Here is a 23,208-nt window from a genome sequence, read left to right on the forward strand (position 1 = left end):
CATAATGTGTGTATTGAACAGAGTACTGATATTGTTTACAAGATGGCAGTTGCTGACAGCTCTATCACATATGCCTTGTAGTGGGATTTGGAATTTGCTGTTTGGGATTGGAACTGAGATGATTATTTAGGAATTGTAAGAGCCTAAGAAATATAAATTGGAGAAGCCCATTCACTATTGCCCGATGTGTCTGGTTCACTATTAATTATAGTAAAGGTGCACCAAAGAAGAGGTACAAGGACTGCCTAAAGAAATCTCTTGGTGCCTGCCACATTGACCACCGCCAGTGGGCTGATATCGCCTCAAACCGTGCATCTTGGTGCCTCACAGTTCGGCGGGCAGCAACCTCCTTTGAAGAAGACCGCAGAGCCCACCTCACTGACAAAAGACAAAGGAGGAAAAACCCAACACCCAACCCCAACCAACCAATTTTCCCTTGCAACCGTGTCTGCCTGTCCCGCATCGGACTTGTCAGCCACAAACGAGCCTGCAGCTGACGTGGACATTACCCCTCCATAAATCTTCGTCCACGAAGCCAAGCCAAAGAAGATAGTAAAGACCAATTGTTCACCAGCTCCACTTCTAAAGAGTGATAAAGTTGTACAGCTCGAACTATGATGTCCTGTTACCCATTGTATCTGTACCTTTTGCTTTAGGTGCATAGCTTTCTATGTTCTTCCTGCACTAACATGAGAACCCTTCATTTCCAGAATATCTAAAAATCACAAGAATATTTTCTTCACTTCTTCCTCCTTGTGGCCCAGATAGGATAGGCCCCAATCCACAGAAAGCAATTACAAAATTCATTTTTCTTGAGATCTTCCGCTGTTATCTATATAGTCATTGGGACAAGACTGATTTAGAGTCCACTGGGACTAATTTAGCACTGGGACCAAGATCCTCCCACATCTTTATGTTTTACATACATTTTTGGATTTTGAAAACAAGCACTTTATGGTCTAATTTCCACACCAAAATTCTTCATTTATATTTCAAGATTCAAGCCTTTGTTGCTGAAATCTTTATGATGTTTACTCTCAACAAAAGTACTGATAGATCTGAAGCATACAATCCAGCTTTAATTCTCTTTTTATTCTAACAACACTGAAAAGAGAAAAAGGCAAGTTAGCAACATTGGCCACAATTGGAACAGATAAAGTAGTTGCCAGGGAATTAAGGAATAAGTCCTCTCCAGATTTCATCTCATCCATCATTACTCAAAACTTTTTCCAACCCAGTCATTTTAAATGAAACTTTGTGGTAATTTGGCTTTAAACTGCACCAACTTGCAATTTGCAAACCTGTTTGGATTTAGTACAAATCTTGGTATGGCCATTGATAAACATCAGGTTATGTTCAATGAGATTCAGAGGGGAGGCTGTAGCCAGACAGATTAGAGTGAGACAATGTTCTTATCAGTGATGTGATCACACAAGACAGAGATTAATTCTTCCTCTCCCACTCCTTACTCAAAATATAACTCTTGTTGGCTGTTCCTTTTGAGACATGTATCCAGTTGCACAAAGGGTACTCCTAAATCTAAAGAAGCCTAATTAAGGTAGTGATTGATAATTAACAGTTGTTAAGTGGCATTTCTTTTCTACTGACTTTTTTTAATCGTGCCCTTCTTTTATCTAGTAAACAGCTGAAACTGTGTTCGTCATTGATTGCAGAGACAAGTTGTCTGTTCATTGGACTTGGAGCCACAGTGTGTTAACATCAAATCAGGCAGACAACTTCACCAATATGAAAATGCAAGCCATTGTCTCAGCTGGAGTCACCTTCTTTTTCCATTGATTTTGCAGAAATGTATAGGGACATAAAATCTCCACAATAAGTCTATTGCTGCCACAGTGCACACTGAGTTAATCTCACTTAATTGACTCTGTCCTGAATACATCCTATTTGTGCTCATTTGGACAATTTGAGCAGTTTGGTTGGACACAGTTGATTGTGTGCCAAATCTTTGTGACAAAGAATTGTTTACTGCTTTTGGAACTGAAGCCCAGGTGACAAATTGGCTAGATTAGAGAATGTAGACCATTATTTTTAGTGCAAAATACAAAAGAACTCGAGAAACTCAACAGATCACGCTGAGTCTTGAGTCTGAGCCTTTCATCAAGGTAAGCAGGTGCTTAAATTAAAAGCTGGCATGGGTGGGTGGAGGAGAGAATGGAGAAGTACAGACAAGAATTAATGGATATGGATGGGATGGCAGGAGATAAAAGCGGAAGTGTTGGGGGAGGAGCAGCTCTCTGAATGGAGAGGGGAGGGGTAGGTGGCTAGAGGCAAGGAAACAGAGGAATAGGGAAAGAGAGACAGGAAAGGGGCCAAACGGAAACTGGAGAAGTCAATGTTAAAGCCATCTGGTTGGAGAGTACCTACATGGCACATTAGGTGTTATTCCTCCAATTTGCAGATGGCTTTGGTCTGGCCGTACATGAGGCGATGGACAGGCATACTGATGTGAGAACAGGGCTCATGGTTGGCTACTGGGAGGTCCCCGTCATTGCAGCGAACATTATTTTTACATGTTTTTGCATCTATAGCTTCTTTAGATTTAACCAAGGGAGGCTGCCATCTCAAAATTTGTTTCCTCCCCTTAGCTGGTGCTAAGTTTTTGATTCCTTTTTTCCTGACGGCAGGCATTCAGGTCAAGTGTCCTAAGACATATTCAGTTGGGAACCTCAAGGTGAATGGTCTTGCATGAAAATACAGAAAGGTCAAATTGTCCAGGAATATTGCCTGAACATGCTATCTAATTCAGCTCTGGAAAGTAAATGTCTTTCATATATATATATATATATATATATATACCTAATTTATTATTGAAATACTGCTGCCAATAAAGTTGATATGAAAACACTGGTGCACATAACATTAGAGCCTGGAAATTGGATTGCATTCATTTTTGCTGTGCCTTAATGAAATTGTTCTTGGCAGTGAAGCCCAATTAGGTTGCCTACACAAAAAAAAATTAAATTGGCCAAAATCCATTGTGAGATGGTGTTTGGGTGGTTTACATCCAGAAACAAGCACTGAAGGGAGACTTACAAAATACCCACATTTTTATGCACTTCCCAAAACATGGCTCTTGCGCAACCAGAGAAGGACAGCAGCCCTTAAAGGCATACTCACTATAGCAACCATGCAGGAGCAACTCATGCACATTGAGTGGCAATGATGAGATTGAAGTTGGAGCAAAGGGGAGACAGTCCCATGCTCACTCAGTTATGCACAAGTTCTGATCATTAAAGCTCATGTCAGGGGGTCGACCCTGTGTACAGGAGGGCTCGGAGACCAACCAGACCCATTGCTAGATCACACCAGAGGTAAAACTAGAATCTCCACACATTGGGGTAAGAACTAAAAGCAATTTCATGATCTTATTTGATACATCAAAGTGATCTGTTCTCCACTTGCAGTGTGAAGATTGACCAAAACAAAATGTACATTTTGCACAAGTGTGAGTTCTTCAAGCAATTGACCACTCATTAGGAAATGAGGAGAGCACTTGAGTCCATCTAATGGGTGCCTATGTAGTCAGGAAAGCAGAAATACTCAACAATGCCCATGTCTGAGATGTCATCTGTTCCACATTGAAGGAAGTAGATGAAATAATTACCCAGGTGACCTCTCTGATTTAATACTGAGCCATAAATTGGGATACATGTAGATAATGTGTTGCATTTACTCAGAAAGATCCTGTGGTATGTTGTGATAATTTGATGTATACTACATGTTTGACTTACTTTACGTATCTCTGTGGGTGTAGTAAAAAATTTGATGCATCTGTACGTTGCACTTGGGTATATAAAAATAAACCCTCTTCATACTTACTAAGAAGGCTATTCAGCCCATATCCATAATTCAGTTAATCAGAAACAGTTTCAATCCCCTCCTCTATAAAAGTATCAAAATGTTTCTTGAATGTTTCCATCAATATTTCAACTGGAAATCTATTGGACAGATCGATCACCATTGATCACTCGTCACCTTTTTCTAGTTTTGTTTCGGATCTATGGTTTAACCCAAGATAATGTTACAGATTAACATGCTATTGACAGTCTCTATAATGTGGCCTCGCCCTCCTCCTGAATTTACAAGTCCAAGTTTCTCCAATCTTTCCTCATAAGCCACTGACATTGTGACCATTCCAATAACTGAGGTTTCCTCATTTCTTAGTTAACAAAATTGGTCATTTCTTCATTAGAACTGTGCTTTACATGGAGTTACTTCCTCATCTCACACAAAAAGAACAGTAGCATGGATAAGATTCAGAAGAATTGTATCCCAATATACGAAAACAAAAAAGATGTCGACAGGGGTAGGAGCTTATATTTAGAGTGGCTTATAAAGATATGTTCATTTTTTTTTAAACTAAGAAAGATCAATGAATACCTGTAACATTTGACCATGGATTTTATGATTAAATTGGTTTTTATATACAGATCTCAATTTTCCTACTTTGTGTTGATTCTCTAGTTCGGACAGGTAGAGTGTGCCAGTATTGCCATTTACTACAGTCATGCCCCTAGGTTGGTTCTTTCACTAGAAATTAGCCCAAAACAAGGAGTGACTGTTGGCCTAGCCAATCTCAATGCCTCAGAATATTGTTGAACAACAATATAAAACTTTACCATTTGAAGTAAAATATGTAATACTCTACAGAAGATAATCAGATCTAAATGATAATAAAACTACAAGGGAACTAAATTTCATTTCATGCACTAAAATATCAACCTTAAATACTTGGGAATGTTCAAGTCTGATTCATAAAGTGAGTTACCATAGAAATGGGTCCTTCTGTGGTAAAAAGGGATACCACTCCAGCTTTTTAGCAATGAAAGAAGAAAAGCTAAGAACCATACCCGAGGCATACCAACAGCAGTTCACTCAAGCCATTATGCTAAGAGACCTAAGCACACCTACAACCTACCTGAGAACGGTTGAAGAGAAGTCCCTTCACAAGATGAATGGTAGCAAGAAGGAACTATGAAAATGTTATGAAAGAGCAGCAACCTGTGCCCAGGCAAGCACAAGTAAACAACTCCAAGCAAGATCAAGACAGTCTTGGAATATATGTCTCCACTGCTTTCCAAAAATCCACAGTTACATCTGCTACAGAAGTCAACGTACATCCTTCATCACGACAAATAGTTTCAGGACCTTTTGTAATGAACTGCAGTTCCAATGTAGGATATAGATGTGGTTTCTGGTTTCCTCTTCAGTCACTATCAGTTTTTTTCCCGTGTTAGAACCATAGGACATTAGAGTAAAGAAAAAGGCCTCTTCGGCCCTTTTAGTCTGTGCCGAACCAATTTTTTTCCTAGTCCCATTGACCTGTAGCCATCCATAGCCCTCTATATCTCTCCCATCTATGTACCTGTCCAAATTCCTCTTAAATATTAAAATTTAGCCCACATTCACCACTTCAGCTGGAAGCTCATTCCACAATCTTTGTCTGAAGACGTTTCCCCTCATGTTCCCCCTCAACTTTTCCACCTTTCACTCTTAACCCATGTCCTCTGGTTTGTATCTCACCTGCCCTCAGTGGAAAAAGCCTATCTATGTTCACTCTGTCTATCCTTCTCATGCTTTTAAATGCCTCTATCAAATCTCCCCTAATTATTCGATGCTCCAGGGAATAAAGTCCTAACCTCTTTCATCTTTCCCTGTAACTTAGTTCTGAAGTCTGGGCAACATCCTAGATATCCTTCCTGTAGTTAGATGTCCAAAACTGCACACAATACTCCAAATATGGCCTCACTATTGTATTATACAACTTTAACATAACATCCTAACTCCTGCACTCAATACTTTGATTTATGAAGGCCAATGTGCCAAAAACCGTCTTCACATCTCTATCCACCTATGATGTCACTTTCAGGGAATTATGTATCAGTATTCCGAGATCCCTCTATTCTACCGCACTCCTTAGTGCCCTACCATTTATCGTGTGTGTCCTTTCTTGGTTTGTCCTTCCAAAATGCAACACCTCACACTTGTCTGCATTAAATTCCATCTGCTATTTTTCAGCCCATTTTTCCAGCTGGTCCAGATCCCTCTGCAAACTTTGAAAACCTTCTTCGTTGTCCACAACACCTTCAATCTCAGTGTCACCTGCAAACTTGCTGATCCAATTTACCACATTATCACCCAGATGACTGATATAGATGACAAACAACAATGGCCCAGTGCAGATCTCTGAGACACGCCACTAGTCACAGGCCTCCAATCTGAGAAGCAATCATCCACCACTACTCTCTGGTTTCTCCCTCCAGACATTGTTGAATCCAGTTCACTATTTCACTGTTTCCTGACTGTCCTCCCATGCAGGACCTTGTCAAAGGCCTTACTAAAGTCCATGTAAACACCATCCATAGCCTTTCCTTCATCACCTTTCCTGGTAACCACCTTGATAAAGCCATGTTGACTATCCTTAATCAGTCCATGGCCACCCAAATAATTGTTTATCTGATCTCTTAGAACATCTTCCAGAAATTTACCTACTACTGATGTCAAGCTCAACAGCCTATAATTTCCAATGTTAATTTTGGAGCCTTTTTTAAACAATGGAATAACGTGAGCTACCCTCCAAAACTCTGGCACCATATCCATGTCTAAGGACATTTTAAATATTTCTGCCAGAACCCCTGCAATTACTGCATTAGCATCCCTCAAAGTCTGAGGGACTATCTTGTCAGGCCCAGGGGATTTATCCATCCTTATTTGCTTTAAGACAGCAAGCACTTCCTCCTCCTTAATCTGTATTGGTTACCTGACCTCACTGCTTGTTTTCCTTACTTCCCACAACACTATGCCCTATTCCAGAGTGAATACTAATGAAAAACAAAACATTTAAGATCTCCCCCATCTCTTTTGGCTCCATACAAAGCCGACTAATCTGATCTTCAGGGGGCCAATTTTTCCCCTTACTATTCCCCTTTTTGCTCTTAATATACCTGTAGAAACCTTTAGGAATTTCCTTCACATTGTCTGCCAAAGTAACCTCATCTTCATTTAGCCTTCCCAATTTTTTTTTCTTGAGGTTTTCCTTTCATTTTGTATGCTCCACAAGTACTTCATTTGCTCCATGCTGCCTATACCTTTTATATATCTCTCTCTTCTTCTGAACCAGATCTCCAATATCCCTCAAAAACCATGGTTCCCTACACCTATTAATTAACCTTGCATTTAATCCTGACAGGAACATACAAACTCTGTTCTCTCAAAATTTCACCTTTGAATGTCTTCCACTTACCTCACACATCCTTGCCTGAAAACAACTTATCCTAATCCACACATTCTCTTTTCTCATTTCCTCAAAATTGCCCTTTCTCCAATTTAGAAGCTCAACCCGAGGCCCAGACCTATCCTTCTCCATAATTAAGTTGAAACTAATGGCATTATGATCACTGGACCGAAAATGTTCCCCAACACGTACTTTTGCCATCTGTCTTGTCTCGTTCCCTAATAGGAGATCCAGTATTGCACTCTCTCTAGTTGGTACCTCGATATATTGATTTATAAAATTTTCCTGAACACATTTGGCAAAATCCAAGCCATCCAGCCCTTTTACCTTATGGGAGTCCCAGTCAATATATAGAAAGTAAAATCTCCTACTATCACAACGTTATATTTCCTGCAGCTGTCTTCCATCTCTCTACAAATTTGCTCCTACAATTCTCACTGACTATTGGGCAGTCTATAATACAACCCCATGAGTGTGGTCATATCTTTCCCGTTTCTCAGCTCCACCCATATAGCCTGAGTTGACGAGGCCTCTGATCTGTCCTGTCTGAACACAGCTGATATTTTCCCTGATGAGCAATGCCACTCCTCCCCCTTTCATCCCCCCTTTCCCCCATTCTATTGCGTCTAAAGCAATGGAAGCCCAGAACATTGAGCTGCCAGTCCTGCCCCTCTTGCAATCAAGTTTCACTGAGCCACAATGTCATAATTCCACATGCCAATCCATACTCTAAGCTCATCTGACTTTCCTTCAATACTCCTTGCATTGAAATAGATGCACCGGAGAACATTTCCACCACACTCAACCTGTTGACTTCTTACAATTTTAACATTATCTTTTTCCTCCTCCATCTGCTCTGACACTCTGGTTTACCTCCACCTGCAAATTTAGTTTCAACACACCGGACCATCACCAGCAAACCTTCCCACAAGGATATTAGTCCTCCTCCATTTCCGATCCAAAACGTCCCATTGGAACAGGTCCCACCTTCCCTGGAAGAGAACCCAATGATCCAGAATCCTGAAGCCCTCCCTTCTGCACCATTCCTTCAACCATGTGTTAAGCTGCATTATCCTCCTATTTCTAACCTCATAAAATCAGTATTGTCATAGATAAGGTAAATATTTTTTTTCTCCAGATTAGAGGAGTCTAAAACTAGAGAGATTAAGAGGCAATGTTTTCATACAGGGTGGTGAGTATATAGAACGAGATGCCATAAAAGTTGGTGGAGCTGATACAACTATGACATTTAAATGACATTTATGCAGGTACATGGATGGGAAAGGGTTCAAGGGATGCAGACAAATGGGACTAGCTCAGATAGGAAACTGGTCGGCTTGGAGCGCGAAGCCAAAGTGCCTGTTTCCATCTGCTTAACTCTATGACTCACTCGTTGCTGAGATGTTTGTTTTGTTTAAACATTCCGGATTTACTTAATGACTTGAATTTAAATTCCAAGCTGCTGTAATAGGATTCAAACTTATGCCCCAAAAATTAATAACAAGGATTTTGATCCAATGGCATGTTCCTGAAAATAGCAAAAGGACAATGATATCAATCTCCAATTTGGGGAAGGTTTCCAACCTTAAACCAAATTCAAAATCTCCAAACTGCTTCCTCAGAGGTGTTCAGAGGTTTGGATAACCATATATAACCATATAACCACTTACAGCACAGAACAGGCCAGTTCGACCCTACTAGTCCATGCCGTAACAAATCCCCACCCTCCCAGTCCCACTGACCAGCACCCGGTCCATACCCCTCCAGTCCTCTCCTATCCATGTAACTATCCAGTCTTTCCTTAAATATAACCAATGATCTCGCCTCGACCACATCTGTCGGAAGCTCATTCCACATCCCTACCACCCTTTGCATAAAGAAATTTCCCCTCGTGTTCCCCTTATAATTTTCCCCCTTCAATCTTAAACCATGCCCTCTAGTTTGAATCTCCCCCACTCTTAATTGAAAAAGCCTATCCACGTTTACTCTGTCTGTCCCTTTAAAAATCTTAAACACCTCTATCAAGTCCCCTCTCAATCTTCTACGCTCCAGAGAAAAAAGCCCCAGTCTGCACAACCTTTCCTTGTTACTCAGACATTGAAATCCTGTCAACATTCTCGTGAACCTTCTCTGCACTCTCTCTATTTTGTTTATATCTTTCCTATAATTTGGTGACCAAAACTGTACACAGTACTCCAAATTTGGCCTCACCAATGCCTTGTACAATTTCATCATAACCTCCCTACTCTTGAATTCAATACTCCGATTTATGAAGGCCAACATTCCAAATGCCTTCTTCACCACACCATCTACCTGAGTAATAGCCTTGAGGGTGCTATTTACCACAACTCCTAAATCCCTTTGTTGCTCTGCACATCTCAATACCCTACCATTTAATGCATATGACCTATTTAGATTTGCCTTTCCAAAATGTAACACCTCACACTTATCTGTATTAAATTCCATCAGCCATTTCTCAGCCCACACCTCCAGCCTTCCTAAATCACCTTTTAATCTACGGTAATCTTCCTCACTGTCCACAACACCACCAATCTTTGTATCATCCGCAAACTTGCTTATCCAATTCTCCACCCCTGCTTCCAGATCGTTAATATATATAACAAACAATAGAGGACCGAGGACCGATCCCTGAGGAACTCCACTAGTCACCAGTCTCCATTTGGACAAACAATTTTCTACCACTACTCTCTGACACCTCCCATCCAACCATTGCTGAATCCATTTCACTACCTCCTCATTTATACCTAATGCCTCCACCTTTTTTCCTAACCTCCTGTGGGGAACTTTGTCAAAAGCTTTACTAAAGTCTAAATAGACAACATCCACAGCTTTCCCTTCATCAAACTTTTTTGTAACCCCCTCGAAAAACTCAATCAGATTTGTCAAGCATGATCTACCCCTGACAAAACCATGCTGATTACTCCCTAGCAATCCCTGTACCTCCAAATATTTGTAAATAGCATCCCTCAGAACACCTTCCATCAACTTGCCCACCACAGACGTCAGACTCACGGGCCTATAATTCCCAGGTTTACATTTAGACCCCTTCTTAAACAGCGGAACCACATGTGCCACCCTCCAATCCTTTGGCACTACCCCTGTGGCCAATGACATCCTAAATATCTCTGTTAATGGCCCCAATATCTGTCCACTAGCCTCCCTGAGTGTCCTTGGGAATATTTTGTCCAGTCCCGGAGATTTATCCACCTTTATCTTTTTCAACACAGCCATCACTACCTCCTCGGTTATCCTTATATGCTTCATTACCTCCCCACTATTTTTCTTTACCTCAACTGGTTCAATATTTTTTTTTCCCTAGTGAATACCGAGGCAAAGAAATCATTCAAAATTTCCCCCATTTCCTTTGACTTCTCACTCAGCCTACCCTCACTATCTACAAGGAGTCCAATTTTATCCCTCACTAATCTTTTACTTTTATGGGATTGGAATGGCAAACAGGTCAGTATGACGGTAGTGATTTGCAGGGATGCAGTGCTAATTTTTTAGGTGCTGGAGCTCACCAAAAAACACTGACTAGGAGGTGCCGGAGCCACCTTATGAGGTGCCTAGAGCTGCCCTCTGAGGTGCCAGTGAGCTCCAGCAGCATTCCACCCCTGGTGATTTGAAGGGTCAGTTTGTGCTCTGTGCTTTGACTCTATGTTAGGATTTGGATTTTGATGCCAGGGCACATTTGCATCATCCAGGTGCACAGTTTGGGGTTGATGTTGGTGCCCATCACCTATTGCAGTTAAGTTAAATCTGCAGCCTTTGCACCAGACCATACAGAATTCTTAATAATGCTTTTGGTACTAATGTTACTTGTAAATCATAATTCCCATAATGGCAACAGTAGTGAAATAAACAACTTGCAAAATTAAAATTACACCTTTAAATTACAATATCATATGCACAGCCTAAATGTATTTACATTTACATAGTTTCATGTGGTTAAAGTGAAAGTTCAATAAGAAAACAATTGAATTCAAAATAAAAACATTTAAGAACTACATCAAAATTATGTTGATTTTAACATTAAACTTTATTGTTTAAAAAAAAGTTATTGATATAGGTTCACAAATACTAATTACCACAATATTGTAGCTAAAACACCAAAAAAATTGACAAAAGCATCAACTATAAAAATACCAGCAGCAACGAATAAAACAGCACGTGCTTGTGGAGCGTTTAGACGAAACCACATGATTTGAAGCATCACTGTAATTGGGTAATAATGACAGCTCTGACAGGAGTGCATTAATAGGATCAAAAAGTAAATTAGCATAGAGTTTTAGCCTTTTATGTAAGCTGGTCTGACAAAAAATGTTTTTGTTGTTATAACTAACTGCAGGGATATTTTTATAAAAAAATAATGAATTTCTGCTGAAACACGACACAAAAATTTTACAGACAGTCATTTTGGATTCTCCCCCCTCTGACGGTGTCACCCAGTGCAGTCCGTACCCCCCTAGTGACACCAATGATTGAAATGCCCACTGTTTACATTGGACCAGAGGTGTCCCTCTCCCTCTTGAGGAATACAAGCGACCATAGAATGAGGACAAACAGTTGAGGTGAATGGACACCTAAACGGTCTATTGCCTGAGCCGTGCAAGCTCCAGATGTAGTCATCCTCTCTACCTACTTAATGAACCTCAATATCAAATTCAGGCTAAACAGCGAGTATCTCATTTGGGTGCCTCAAAATTTGTGCATCATCCCATCTTTCTACTTCCACATCAGCAATGCAAATTTCACTCTAATAGTTTTTAACCTATTACAAACTGACTGAAAATTGGCTTACCATATTGTTCAAAATCAACTGCAGTAGTTTACAATATTATTTATTTCTTTATTTTAATATATTTTTTGTAGGCAATGCCGATGATAACAGAAAAAGGAAAGGCGGGTGAGTAGATCTGTATCTTACATTTGGAATTCATAATATTCTTTCAGCTCATTCCTTGTCAGTCTTTTCTTCTCAATCAGATGATAATTAGGAAATATGAAACCAAATGTTTTTTTTTGTGAAATGCTTTAAATGTAATTGCATTTTTGTTAATGTTTCAATTTATTTAAAAAATCAAGCTTCCTTTTTACATATGTGGGTGTAGAATATTATACTCATTGGCTATAAATGGTTATGCCTTTGTGTGAATAGAACTGGCTCACAACACTGTGTGTGGGGGTGGGGGGGGGGGTGGGAGGGATCATTAATTTTCTGTAAAAGTGTCCAACCTTTCACATTAACATTTCTGGAGTGTTTTCACTTGGTCAAGGATTTCAAGCATGAATTTCAAAGAATGTGGCTTGGGTTCTTTATTTTCCACATGCAAATCTTTAATGCTTAAGGACATAGTCTTGGGTACAGAATTTAGTGAAGATTTACATTCTGACAGAGCTTTCTTAATTCATCAGTCACTGTGCCAAATTGCTGTGTGGGAAAGGATGTTGTTTTGTTTTGGAGGAACAAATGCTGCATTGCTAGGATGTCAGTGGTAAAGAGTGAAATCTGTATATCTTTGCATTTTTTATTCTGCTGTTCTTCAACCTCCTTTTCATCAAATGAATTGTTCACATCACAATCTGCCTTTTTAGCTATTACCTAATTACTGTATTTTAATGTACATGCTTAGGACACTTCTTTCGTTGCTGGGCTTAGTTTAATGGAGAAAATAAAACCTACTCACTCAAATTTCCTTCATGTACAAAACTAGACATCCCCAGTGCAAAGATCCTGCACTATGGGCCTGAGAGTTGAGAATACTCAGATTCATTTGACGGGGTCCTGTGAAAGTCTTGAAACTTCCAATGGCAGCACCCTAGATAACTGAGCGATTTGAATGCAATGCCTCTTTGGTGTTAAGCCATTCTCTGTGTCATTCCAAATTTTCACCCAGTTCTTACTGAGAATTTGTTGTAAGTGTGTGGTACTTCTTCAAGCATTGAGTGAAAAAGAGGTGCGAGATTGGCGGCCACTGAGCTGGAGAAAGCAAAAGCCCATACAAAGCAACACCATGTGATCTTTCTTTCAGCAAGCTCCATCAGGCAATCCCGTGAACAGGATGAAAAGTTGGTCTCCTTGGTCTCCTGGCCCTTACATTTGAATTTTAATGAGTTGGTACATTTCCAGTTGATCTTTTAAGGGGTGCATGGTGCAATGCTGCTTTTAATCTAAGAGCCATTTGCGAGAAGCCAACAATGTCACACTAGTGTAATAAGCTTGTTTTAAAAAAAAACAAATGACTATAGATGCTTGTCAATAATTTTGATTGAAGCTCACAGTTGGGTAGGGTGGAAGGAGTATTGCTAGCATCTAAACCATTTTTTTCTTTGGGATCCATGTATCACGAGTATTTATTGCCCATCCCTAAAGCTGGTGGTGATCCATCTTCTTGAATGCCTGAAGTCTGAGCTACATTTAATACTTTATCACCTAAGTCTGATGCTGAAACCAGATTTTACAAAATAATCGGACTAAACCATTCATATTTTTGCAGACTTTGAGAAGAGTTAGTTACACAAACCAATGCAACATCATCTCGACTCTCAAAAGTTTATGCTCCAGAATGGTATTATAGAAATAAATCAACTCATCTAGATCCCAGAAATCAGTTTTGCATCTATTCTATTGGTTTATTGGTGGAATGCCAGGGCTGAAAGAGAGATAACTACATAGTTTTTCCCTTTAATTCAGGGAGGCCCAGTTAGTGTAACCCTGTTTCAGTGCCAGCATCATCCGAGACTGGGGTTCGAATCCTACACTCTCTGTAAGGAGTTTGTACATTCTCCTCATATCTGCATGGGTTTCCTCTCCGGTTTCCTCCAATCTTTCAAAATATACTAGGATTGTAGGTCAATTGGGAGTAATTGGGGCAGCACAGGTGCATGAGCTAAAACGACCTGTTGCCATGCTATATTTCTGTATGTATGTCTGTGTAATGTTTGAGAAAACAAAAATCAAAACATCTCTTGATTCCTTAAATTATTAAAAATGAATTAAGAACTGAGATTCTTAATCAGAGAGGCTGGCTGTCTGTGCTGTAATACTTCTGGATTTATATTTCTTACTTAATTTTGTCTTTTCTGGGATTTTTTGTCTGAAAATCATTTTTACTGAATTCTCCATTTAAGATAAATATCCAGATTTTCATTCCCCCTTGTATATGCAATTGTTTGCAAAGATGTGGAGAAATGGAAATGATAGGTGGAGAGGGTAAGCAAATTGAAGTTCTTGGGAGTCACTATCTCAGAGGATCTTTCCTTAACCCAACACACTAATGACATCATGGAGAAAGCACATCAGTACCTCTACTTCCTCAGCAGTTTCTGACGGTTGGTATGACATCGGAAAGACTGACAAATTTCTACAGATTGTGGTGGGAAGTGAGCTGACCGGCTGCATCATGGTCTGGTCTGGGGGCACCAATACCCCTGACCTTAAAGCCCTGAAAAAGGTAATGGACACAGCCAAGGACATCAGAGGCAAAACCCTCTCCACCATTGAGAACGTCTACAGGGACCACTACCATCAGAAAGTAGCAGCAATCATCAGGAATCCTCACGACTCAGCACCTGCTCCATCAGGAAGGAGGTATAGGTGCCACAAGACTCATACTGCCAGGTTCATGAACAGTTGCTACCCCTCCACCATCAGACTCCTCAACAACAAACTCAATCAGGGACTTATTTAAGAACTCTTATTTTTGTACTTTATTGAATTTTTTTCTCCCTCTGTATTGCACATATGTTGAGACAATTTTTTTTTTGCCCTGCGAATAAGTGGTAATTCTGCCTCACCCACAAGAAAAAGAACCTCAGGGTTGTATGTGATGTCATATATGTCTTTCTTTCTTTGGCTTGGCTTCGCGGACGAAGATTTATGGAGGGGGTAAAAAGTCCACGTCAGCTGCAGGCTCGTTTGTGGCTGACCAGTCCGATGCGGGACAGGCAGACACGATTGCAGCGGTTGCAAGGGAAAATTGGTTGGTTGGGGTTGGGTGTTGGGTTTTTCCTCCTTTGCCTTTTGTCAGTGAGGTGGGCTCTGCGGTCTTCTTCAAAGGAGGCTGCTGCCCGCCAAACTGTGAGGCGCCAAGATGCACGGTTTGAGGCGTTATCAGCCCACTGGCGGTGGTCAATGTGGCAGGCACCAAGAGATTTCTTTAGGCAGTCCTTGTACCTTTTCTTTGGTGCACCTCTGTCACGGTGGCCAGTGGAGAGCTCGCCATATAATACGATCTTGGGAAGGCGATGGTCCTCCATTCTGGAGACGTGACCCATCCAGCGCAGCTGGATCTTCAGCAGCGTGGACTCGATGCTGTCGACCTCTGCCATCTCGAGTACCTCGACGTTAGGGGTGTGAGCGCTCCAATGGATGTTGAGGATGGAGCGGAGACAACGCTGGTGGAAGCGTTCTAGGAGCCGTAGGTGGTGCCGGTAGAGGACCCATGATTCGGAGCCGAACAGGAGTGTGGGTATGACAACGGCTCTGTATACGCTTATCTTTGTGAGGTTTTTCAGTTGGTTGTTTTTCCAGACTCTTTTGTGTAGTCTTCCAAAGGCGCTATTTGCCTTGGCGAGTCTGTTGTCTATCTCATTGTCGATCCTTGCATCTGATGAAATGGTGCAGCCGAGATAGGTAAACTGGTTGACCGTTTTGAGTTTTGTGTGCCCGATGGAGATGTGGGGGGGCTGGTAGTCATGGTGGGGAGCTGGCTGATGGAGGACCTCAGTTTTCTTCAGGCTGACTTCCAGGCCAAACATTTTGGCAGTTTCCGCAAAGCAGGACGTCAAGCGCTGAAGAGCTGGCTCTGAATAGTCATATATGTACTCTTACAATAAATCTGAAATCAGACTATCTGATTACAGGTAGAAGATTTTTCTCTGAATTGAACTCTGGTCAATTTGCCCAGAGTTCTATCAGAATTAATGGTGCTACTAAGAGGTCATGAGAACAGCTGATACAGAAAATTGAATTGCCACACTGGTACCGAGTAATGGAGTTCTTCTCAGGATTGGTTGTTCAATACTAACAACACTCACTTCTGAAGATGGCTTAATGTGATGTATCCATTTGAAGAATTCTCACTTCATGTTGTAACTTCTGTTCTGCATTAGAACCCTTGCCTCAAAGACAGGGTGTTGCAGGGGTTCAAGTGCCACACCAATGTCTTGAACACTATCTTTGGATTCGTATTTTCTACAGTCTCTTGGTGTCAAAGATGACTTGTTTTAATTCCAATTTAGTTTTAATTCCAATGAATGAGGCCAATGTGGGCTACAGGTAAAGCATGATGTGATGGAGAGTGTGTGGTTTGTGAGATGACACATTCCTCCTTGCATTATGGAGAGTTTTGCTGTGCCCATATGCATAAACTCACGGATCTCAATATCATCCCAAATTATTATTTTTAGAGATACAGCACAGTAACAGGGCCTTCCAGCCTACGAGCCCATGCCACCCAAATATACCAATTAACCCATATGTTTTTGGAGGGTGGTAGGAAATCAGAGCACCAGAGGAAACCCACACAAACATGGTAAAAGATGTACAAACTCCTTTCAGACAATGCCGGATATGAACCCATGTTGCTGGCTTTCTAATAGTGTTTTGCTAACCACTACACTAACCCTTCTCAACCTTCTCCACTTTTACTGTTCATGGGTAAGAGAAATTGCAGGAAGTTTCACTTCTTCAAAGAAGCATTGAATATATTCTTCAATGTTATCCTCTGACTGCTTCATATTATCTCTCCCTGTGATATAACTCAGAATAAATAAAATGTCTGTTTTGGGAGTCTGGTGTCATGTATGTAAATGATATGGTCCTAAACTCAGGGTATAATGTATTATCAGTGGTACTATTATCTAGTAAATTGAGACCCTGAATTCTCTCAGACATGGACATAAAAGATTGCAAGGCACCCTTTGAAAAGCAGAATAGCACTTCCTCAACATACTGTCCAACACTTTTCCCACAATTATGTTTCTTAGACTGCAATATTGGGAAAATCGCAGAAAAAATTAACATAATTACTGCCCGTGTGTTCATTCACACTGGGCGCTTTTTTAGACTGCAAGTACCTGAGTGCAACAGTTGGACATGCAGTAGAGTGAATGACCATTAAGAATTTTTCCAGTACATTTTACACTGTCGACTTCCTCCAAAAAGTTGTTGGGGACCTGCAGGATAAATCACGGTGCAGGAATTGACTCAAAATTCCTGCACATTCCTTTTTAGACTGCCCGTGTAGTGGCACAATTCCTTGATTGTGCCATTACATGCCTGCAGTCTAAAAACCGCAATTGAAACTCACTGAAACATAATCTTTTCATTATCCTTTGCTATCGATGGATGCAGCCAAATTTTCTACATTGGGGAATAATTATGTTTCAAAAGTGGATAAATAGTTGTAAAGTGTTTGGGAATATCCTAAGGTCAAGAAAGATTATTTATAAATGCATTTTATGGGGAAGAGTGAAAATGAAAGTGCTTCATTCTCCAAAGTTTATACCTTAAGAAGCATAAAATAAAAGGTAGTTAATTTATCATGTAAGTAATGTGAAAAATTAAACAACATACATTCTACAAATGTGATGAATTTGTGTTGCAGATAAAAATGCGTCATTAGATGTATAGTTTTTAACAGAGAGTATGATAAGTTATTACAGATAAAAAAAATCAACAGAATCTCCAACCTGATATTGATTAAACCAAATGTCCTTTTATTATGTAATGTTTTAGATCCTAATATGTAAATAGTTTGAAAAGGTTGAATGTTGCACTGACTCTTTAAAGAATCTGGAGGCAATAAACTTCAGTTTATTTAAACAGATAAGAAACAACATGACAATTATTTTAATATATTTTCATGGATAAATAAATGGTGCAAACAACACAACCAACTTTGCAGCTCTGGCATGACTGTAAAAATAGAGCCAGTGGAGATTTAATATTTCCTAATTCACTGAGCAGCAATAAACAGCAAAAAAAATCCTCAGGGAATATTTCACCTCAAGGTGATGTAGTTCAAGTTCTCATCAAACAGAAGCAATCACGAATAAAAAAGATAGAGGTGCACAAGTGAGAAATATGGAGAGAGAGTTCCATTGAACAACACTAGGGTGGCTTAAGCCTTCAATCATGGGTACAGTGGGTGAGAGGGAACAAGAAGCAATTCTATGAATGGGTGGAGGGAGAGAAATGCAATGTTGTAGGAAGTTGCAACCTCCAATGAACACCAGATACTAACCAAGGAGGTGTTCAGGATCGAGGGATGGTGATGAAGGTGCCTGGTATAATGACTCAAAATCATACTGACAAAGTTATAACTCAAAAAGGCTGAATTTGATCAATCTGTTCTTCCAACCTTTGCAACAATCTCCAAAGGTCAATAAGAACTCTTGGCCAGGTTTGGATTCTCACTTCCAGATCTGATAACTTGGGGTTGTAACTGAGCTATGCGTGTCATTATAATTAATTTTCTTGTTAGGTTACCACAAAGGATATCTGTGTAAAACTAGATATGTTGAGTAGGAGACAAGGATTTCTTAATGGCCACTAGATTTTTAATCAACATTATGCTTATTTTTTTCTGACTACATTTGCTTCTTTCTTGATGTTTTAAACAGCAACAAAAATAGGATTTTATTTATATTTATATATATATTTATATATATAATGTAATGAAAAGTAGAAAATCAGTATATTTGTTGATTTACAGAACAAAGCAATTGAGTTAATACCTGAAGAGCACCGCAGTACATACCATATCAAAGAATCAGAGCAAAATCCTTCGGTCGGAAAAGCACTTTGTTGCAGAGGTGATCAGTCCCCTGATAGACCTTAATATGCATAGGACCAAAAGTAAAAGAGGTTTAAATTGCAGTGGATTTCCACTTCAGAGTGAAATCCACAATCAGAGTTTGCATTTCTCCACAGCACAATGTGATGATCTCAGGGTCAGAGCAGAGTTTGGGGAAGAAGCAACATCGTGTGACCTTGTGGGCCAAGGATCACAGCACTGTGACCTTTACCAGCAGGTTGATAGATCAGCAACTGCAATACATCAAAGCCCAGCTGGTCCTTATATTCGATGGAATGTTTTTAATCTGTGTTGCAATGAAAGTTCTAATAACAAGGAACATGAGTTGGAAGAGACATGAGGTTCATTTTTTAAATATATAAATGATTGACTTTGAGAAGATGATCTTAAATTGCAAAGTTAATGAGTAGCAGTCTAGCCCAGAAGAGAGAAATGTCAAGGTGAGTGTTTTGATGCATGAAGACTCAGCAAAAGAGTTGAATTTTCTAATACAAGAGGTAACACTGTTAAAATACTGACTAAGCCGAGCATCCGCGAAGCCAAGCCAAAGAAAGAAGCCGAGAGAATCAAGTGTAACTTAAAGGAGTGAATTTTCAATCTGTTTCCCCCTCCTCAGTGATAAGGAAAGAGCAACAACCTGAACAGGGAACATCCAAGTTGTGGAAGCCACTGCCCTGTTGTTGGGCTGAGGGCCCACTTGGAGGTTACACTGTGTTAATTAAAGATTTTAAGTCAAGTTCAGTTCTGGGGTTTATGGTGCGAAGCACTGTATATACTCTAGCCATTCTTAACTCATGAACCAACCTGGCTATTGTCACTAAGGCTCTACCATTCCTAATTTTTGGTTCTCCAAGATCCTTCCTTCCATTAGTCTGTAATCTAGCCAGTTTTCGGAACATTTATGGTGGCTCAGAGCCATCAGCAACCAGCTCTGAAAATCCACCATAATTCTCTGCTGAGGGAAAATGCCTCGAAAATGCTCACCTGAAATTTCTCCCTCTTCTCTTCAGAGGATGTGGCAGACAGTGGCCACCAGTCACTTGGCCAGGTTATCCTTCATATGTGTCCATACATTGAGCATCCTTAGTCTTCAATTCTGGTTACTATCACAACCAACTTCACCTCATATTACCACAGCAATCATCAGAGCAGGAACTAAGCCTGAGTGCACTTCGTGCTATCTGGGTTCACATTAACGCGCTCAAGATAAGCCAAAATTCAAATCAGTTCTGTATTATTTACCTACAATTTGTCTTCCTAATGAGTCTGCTGGGAGAACCAGATAGAATAGTTTGAGCAAATATGAATTTTAAGATTAATAAAAGTGAAATTGCAAGTTTGCATTATTTCATTAGGTTCAAAGTGGTCAAATGACAACAATTAAAGTTAAAGAATTGAATTAAAACTATGTAAGATTATGAGGGGCCTAGATAAGGTGGCAGCCAACACCTTTTTCTTGAGTTGACTATATACCAGAGGGCATGTGTTTAATGTGAGTGGAGGAAAGTTCAGGGGAGATGTCAGAAGTAATTTTTTCACAGTGGAGTGGGTTGGTGGGTGCTTGAAATACATTATGGAGTTGGTGGAAGTGGCACTAGTGTAATCAAGACGTTCAAAATCTCTTAGATAGCTACCTGTATGTAAGAAGAATGGAAGGTTATGGGTGTGCAGTAGGGAAAAATTAGATTCTTGTGGAGTAGGTTGGCATAACATGGTGCGGTTAAGGGCTTGTACTGTGGTGTAATGTTCTGTGTTCTAATTTCACAACATGGAAACAGACTTTTTGACCCATCATCTATGTTCTCTACCCAAGCTAGTTCGATTTATCTCCATCTCTCCAAACTTTTTCTAGCCATAAATAATATCCATTAAGGAGAGTCTTGTCATGTGCCCAAACAATTTTTGATATAAAAGACTCTGTTAGACCAAACATCCTCTAGATATCCTTGATGATCACATCAAACACAAGAGTTCTGCACTTGGATCACAACAACTCTTTAAGGCTCTACCAGTCTGCACAGGGGTCCCTTTCCCCAGCCCTGGGACTATTGAAGGGTTATATCCAGTGTTGATTTCGGAAGCATAACTGGCATTCACAGACTCTCAGTGAACTCCATGTTGTTCTGCTTTCTTTTGCAAAGCTAATGGATTTGTCATCAATTCATGTAATGCTATCTTGCTTAAATTAGTTATCAAATATTCCTGAAAATTAAATAGTACAATCTTAGATTTGTTTAATTTTTGATTCTGCCTCAAAGAATTCCGTAAGATTTGGCATGGTTAGCATAGGGGTCAGTGCGACGTTATTACGGCACCAGTGACCTGGATTCAAATCTGGTGCTGTCTGTAAGGAGTCTGTACATTCTCCCCATGTCTGCACGTGATTTCCCCAGGTGCTCCGATATCTTTCCACCCTCCAGAACATAAGGAGTTTTACATTAACTTGGGTGTAATTGGGAGGCCTGGGTTTAAATGGCCAGAATCCACTTCTACCTTGCTGTTAATAAAATTTAACTTTGGGCAGCATGGTTAGTATAGCAGTTAGCGCAATGCCAGTGATCAGGGTTTGAATGCAGCCAATAGTGGAGAGAGTGAATATTTAGGGTGGTGAGCTGATATTGAGCTTCTCGAACTTTGCTGTATCTACACTCATCTTGGTGAACACACCATACCTTCCATAATAAAAACAAAAAAAAATATATTGTTGAAAAAAATAAGTTTTTTTTTCAAATTGAAACTGTTCTAGCTTTAATGTCAAAACTACTTGCCTCAAGGTTGCTGCAAAATATTGGTAAGGGGAAGGATTGCTGTGTTACCCAGAGGCTCTCTATTGATTGGATAGGGAGCTGTGGAATTGTGACTTCAGACTAGCCTGAGGGGCGTGTTTTCAGCCAATCCCAAATATATATGTGCGACAAAGCAATTAGAATGTGTCCAAATATGAGTGATGGGGCTATTCCATCTTCCAAATCCATCTCAACAGTGATAAAATTGCAACATTTTAACCAAACTGTTAACATTGAATGTGCTGCTGGTTTTTGATGGAAAGCAGTGGGCAAACTGTTCCATCTAATAAGTTAATAAACAGAACAATGTCTATCTGGATGGTTCCTATGCAAGGTGACACTGTCTTTGATTCTGTGGATTTTTTCAAGTAAAGAACTTCATTTGATGTTTCATCAATTTTTGTCTGTTCACATGTGTTGACATTCCTTCCTTGTTGAACCTTGCTGACAGTTTCTCTTGCAAGGTACCTGCCCCTTCACAGCTACAGATGCTCTTCAATGTTGTCGCTCAAGATATGGACCAAAGAGCCCACTGTGACAGGAATGTGATATTCCTGCCATCAAAAGTATACCCAAAGATGAAGGGGAACAGTGACACCACAACCTAACGTTTAACAGCACAAATTGGATGGAGTGGATTAGGAAGATTACCGTAGATTAAAAGGTGATTTAGGAAGGCTGGAGGTGTGGGCTGAGAAATGGCTGATGGAATTTAATACAGATAAGTGTGAGGTGTTACATTTTGGAAAGGCAAATCTAAATAGGTCATATGCATTAAATGGTAGGGTACTGAGATGTGCAGAGCAACAAAGGGATTTAGGAGTGATGGTAAATAGTACCATCAAGGCTGATACTCAGGTAGATGATGTGGTGAAGAAGGCATTTGGAATGTTGGCCTTCATAAATCGGAGTATTGAATTCAAGAGTAGGAAGGTTATGATGAAATTGTACAAGGCATTGGTGAGGCCAAATTTGGAGTACTGTGTACAGTTTTGGTCACCAAATTATAGAAAAGATATAAACAAAATAGAGAGAGTGCAGAGAAGGTTCACGAGAATGTTGACAGGATTTCAAGGTTTGAGTTACAGGGAAAGGTTGTGCAGACTGGGGCTTTTTTCTCTGGAGCATAGAATATTGAGAGGGGACTTGATAGAGGTGTTTAAGATTTTAAAAGGGACAGACAGAGTAAACGTGGATAGGCTTTTTCAATTAAGAGTGGGGGAGATTCAAATTAGAGGGCATGGTTTAAGATTGAAGGGGGAAAATTATAAGGGGAACATGAGGGGAAATTTCTTTATGCAAAGGGTGGTAGGGATGTGGAATG

General features: G+C 40.1%; 1 protein-coding gene across 1 annotated transcript in view; it reads left to right on the forward strand.

Moving 5' to 3' along the window:
* The window catches only part of dlc1 (DLC1 Rho GTPase activating protein), a 477,663-nt gene that overhangs the window by 249,278 nt on the left and 205,177 nt on the right, over positions 1-23,208 (forward strand). The window contains exon 5 of the mRNA XM_069924597.1: positions 12,149-12,182. Coding sequence (XP_069780698.1) covers positions 12,149-12,182 — 34 coding nt within the window. The remainder of the gene's footprint in view (positions 1-12,148; positions 12,183-23,208) is intronic.

The sequence above is a fragment of the Narcine bancroftii genome, chromosome 3 (genome assembly GCF_036971445.1).
Source record: "Narcine bancroftii isolate sNarBan1 chromosome 3, sNarBan1.hap1, whole genome shotgun sequence".
Taxonomy (NCBI): Eukaryota; Metazoa; Chordata; class Chondrichthyes; order Torpediniformes; family Narcinidae; genus Narcine; species Narcine bancroftii.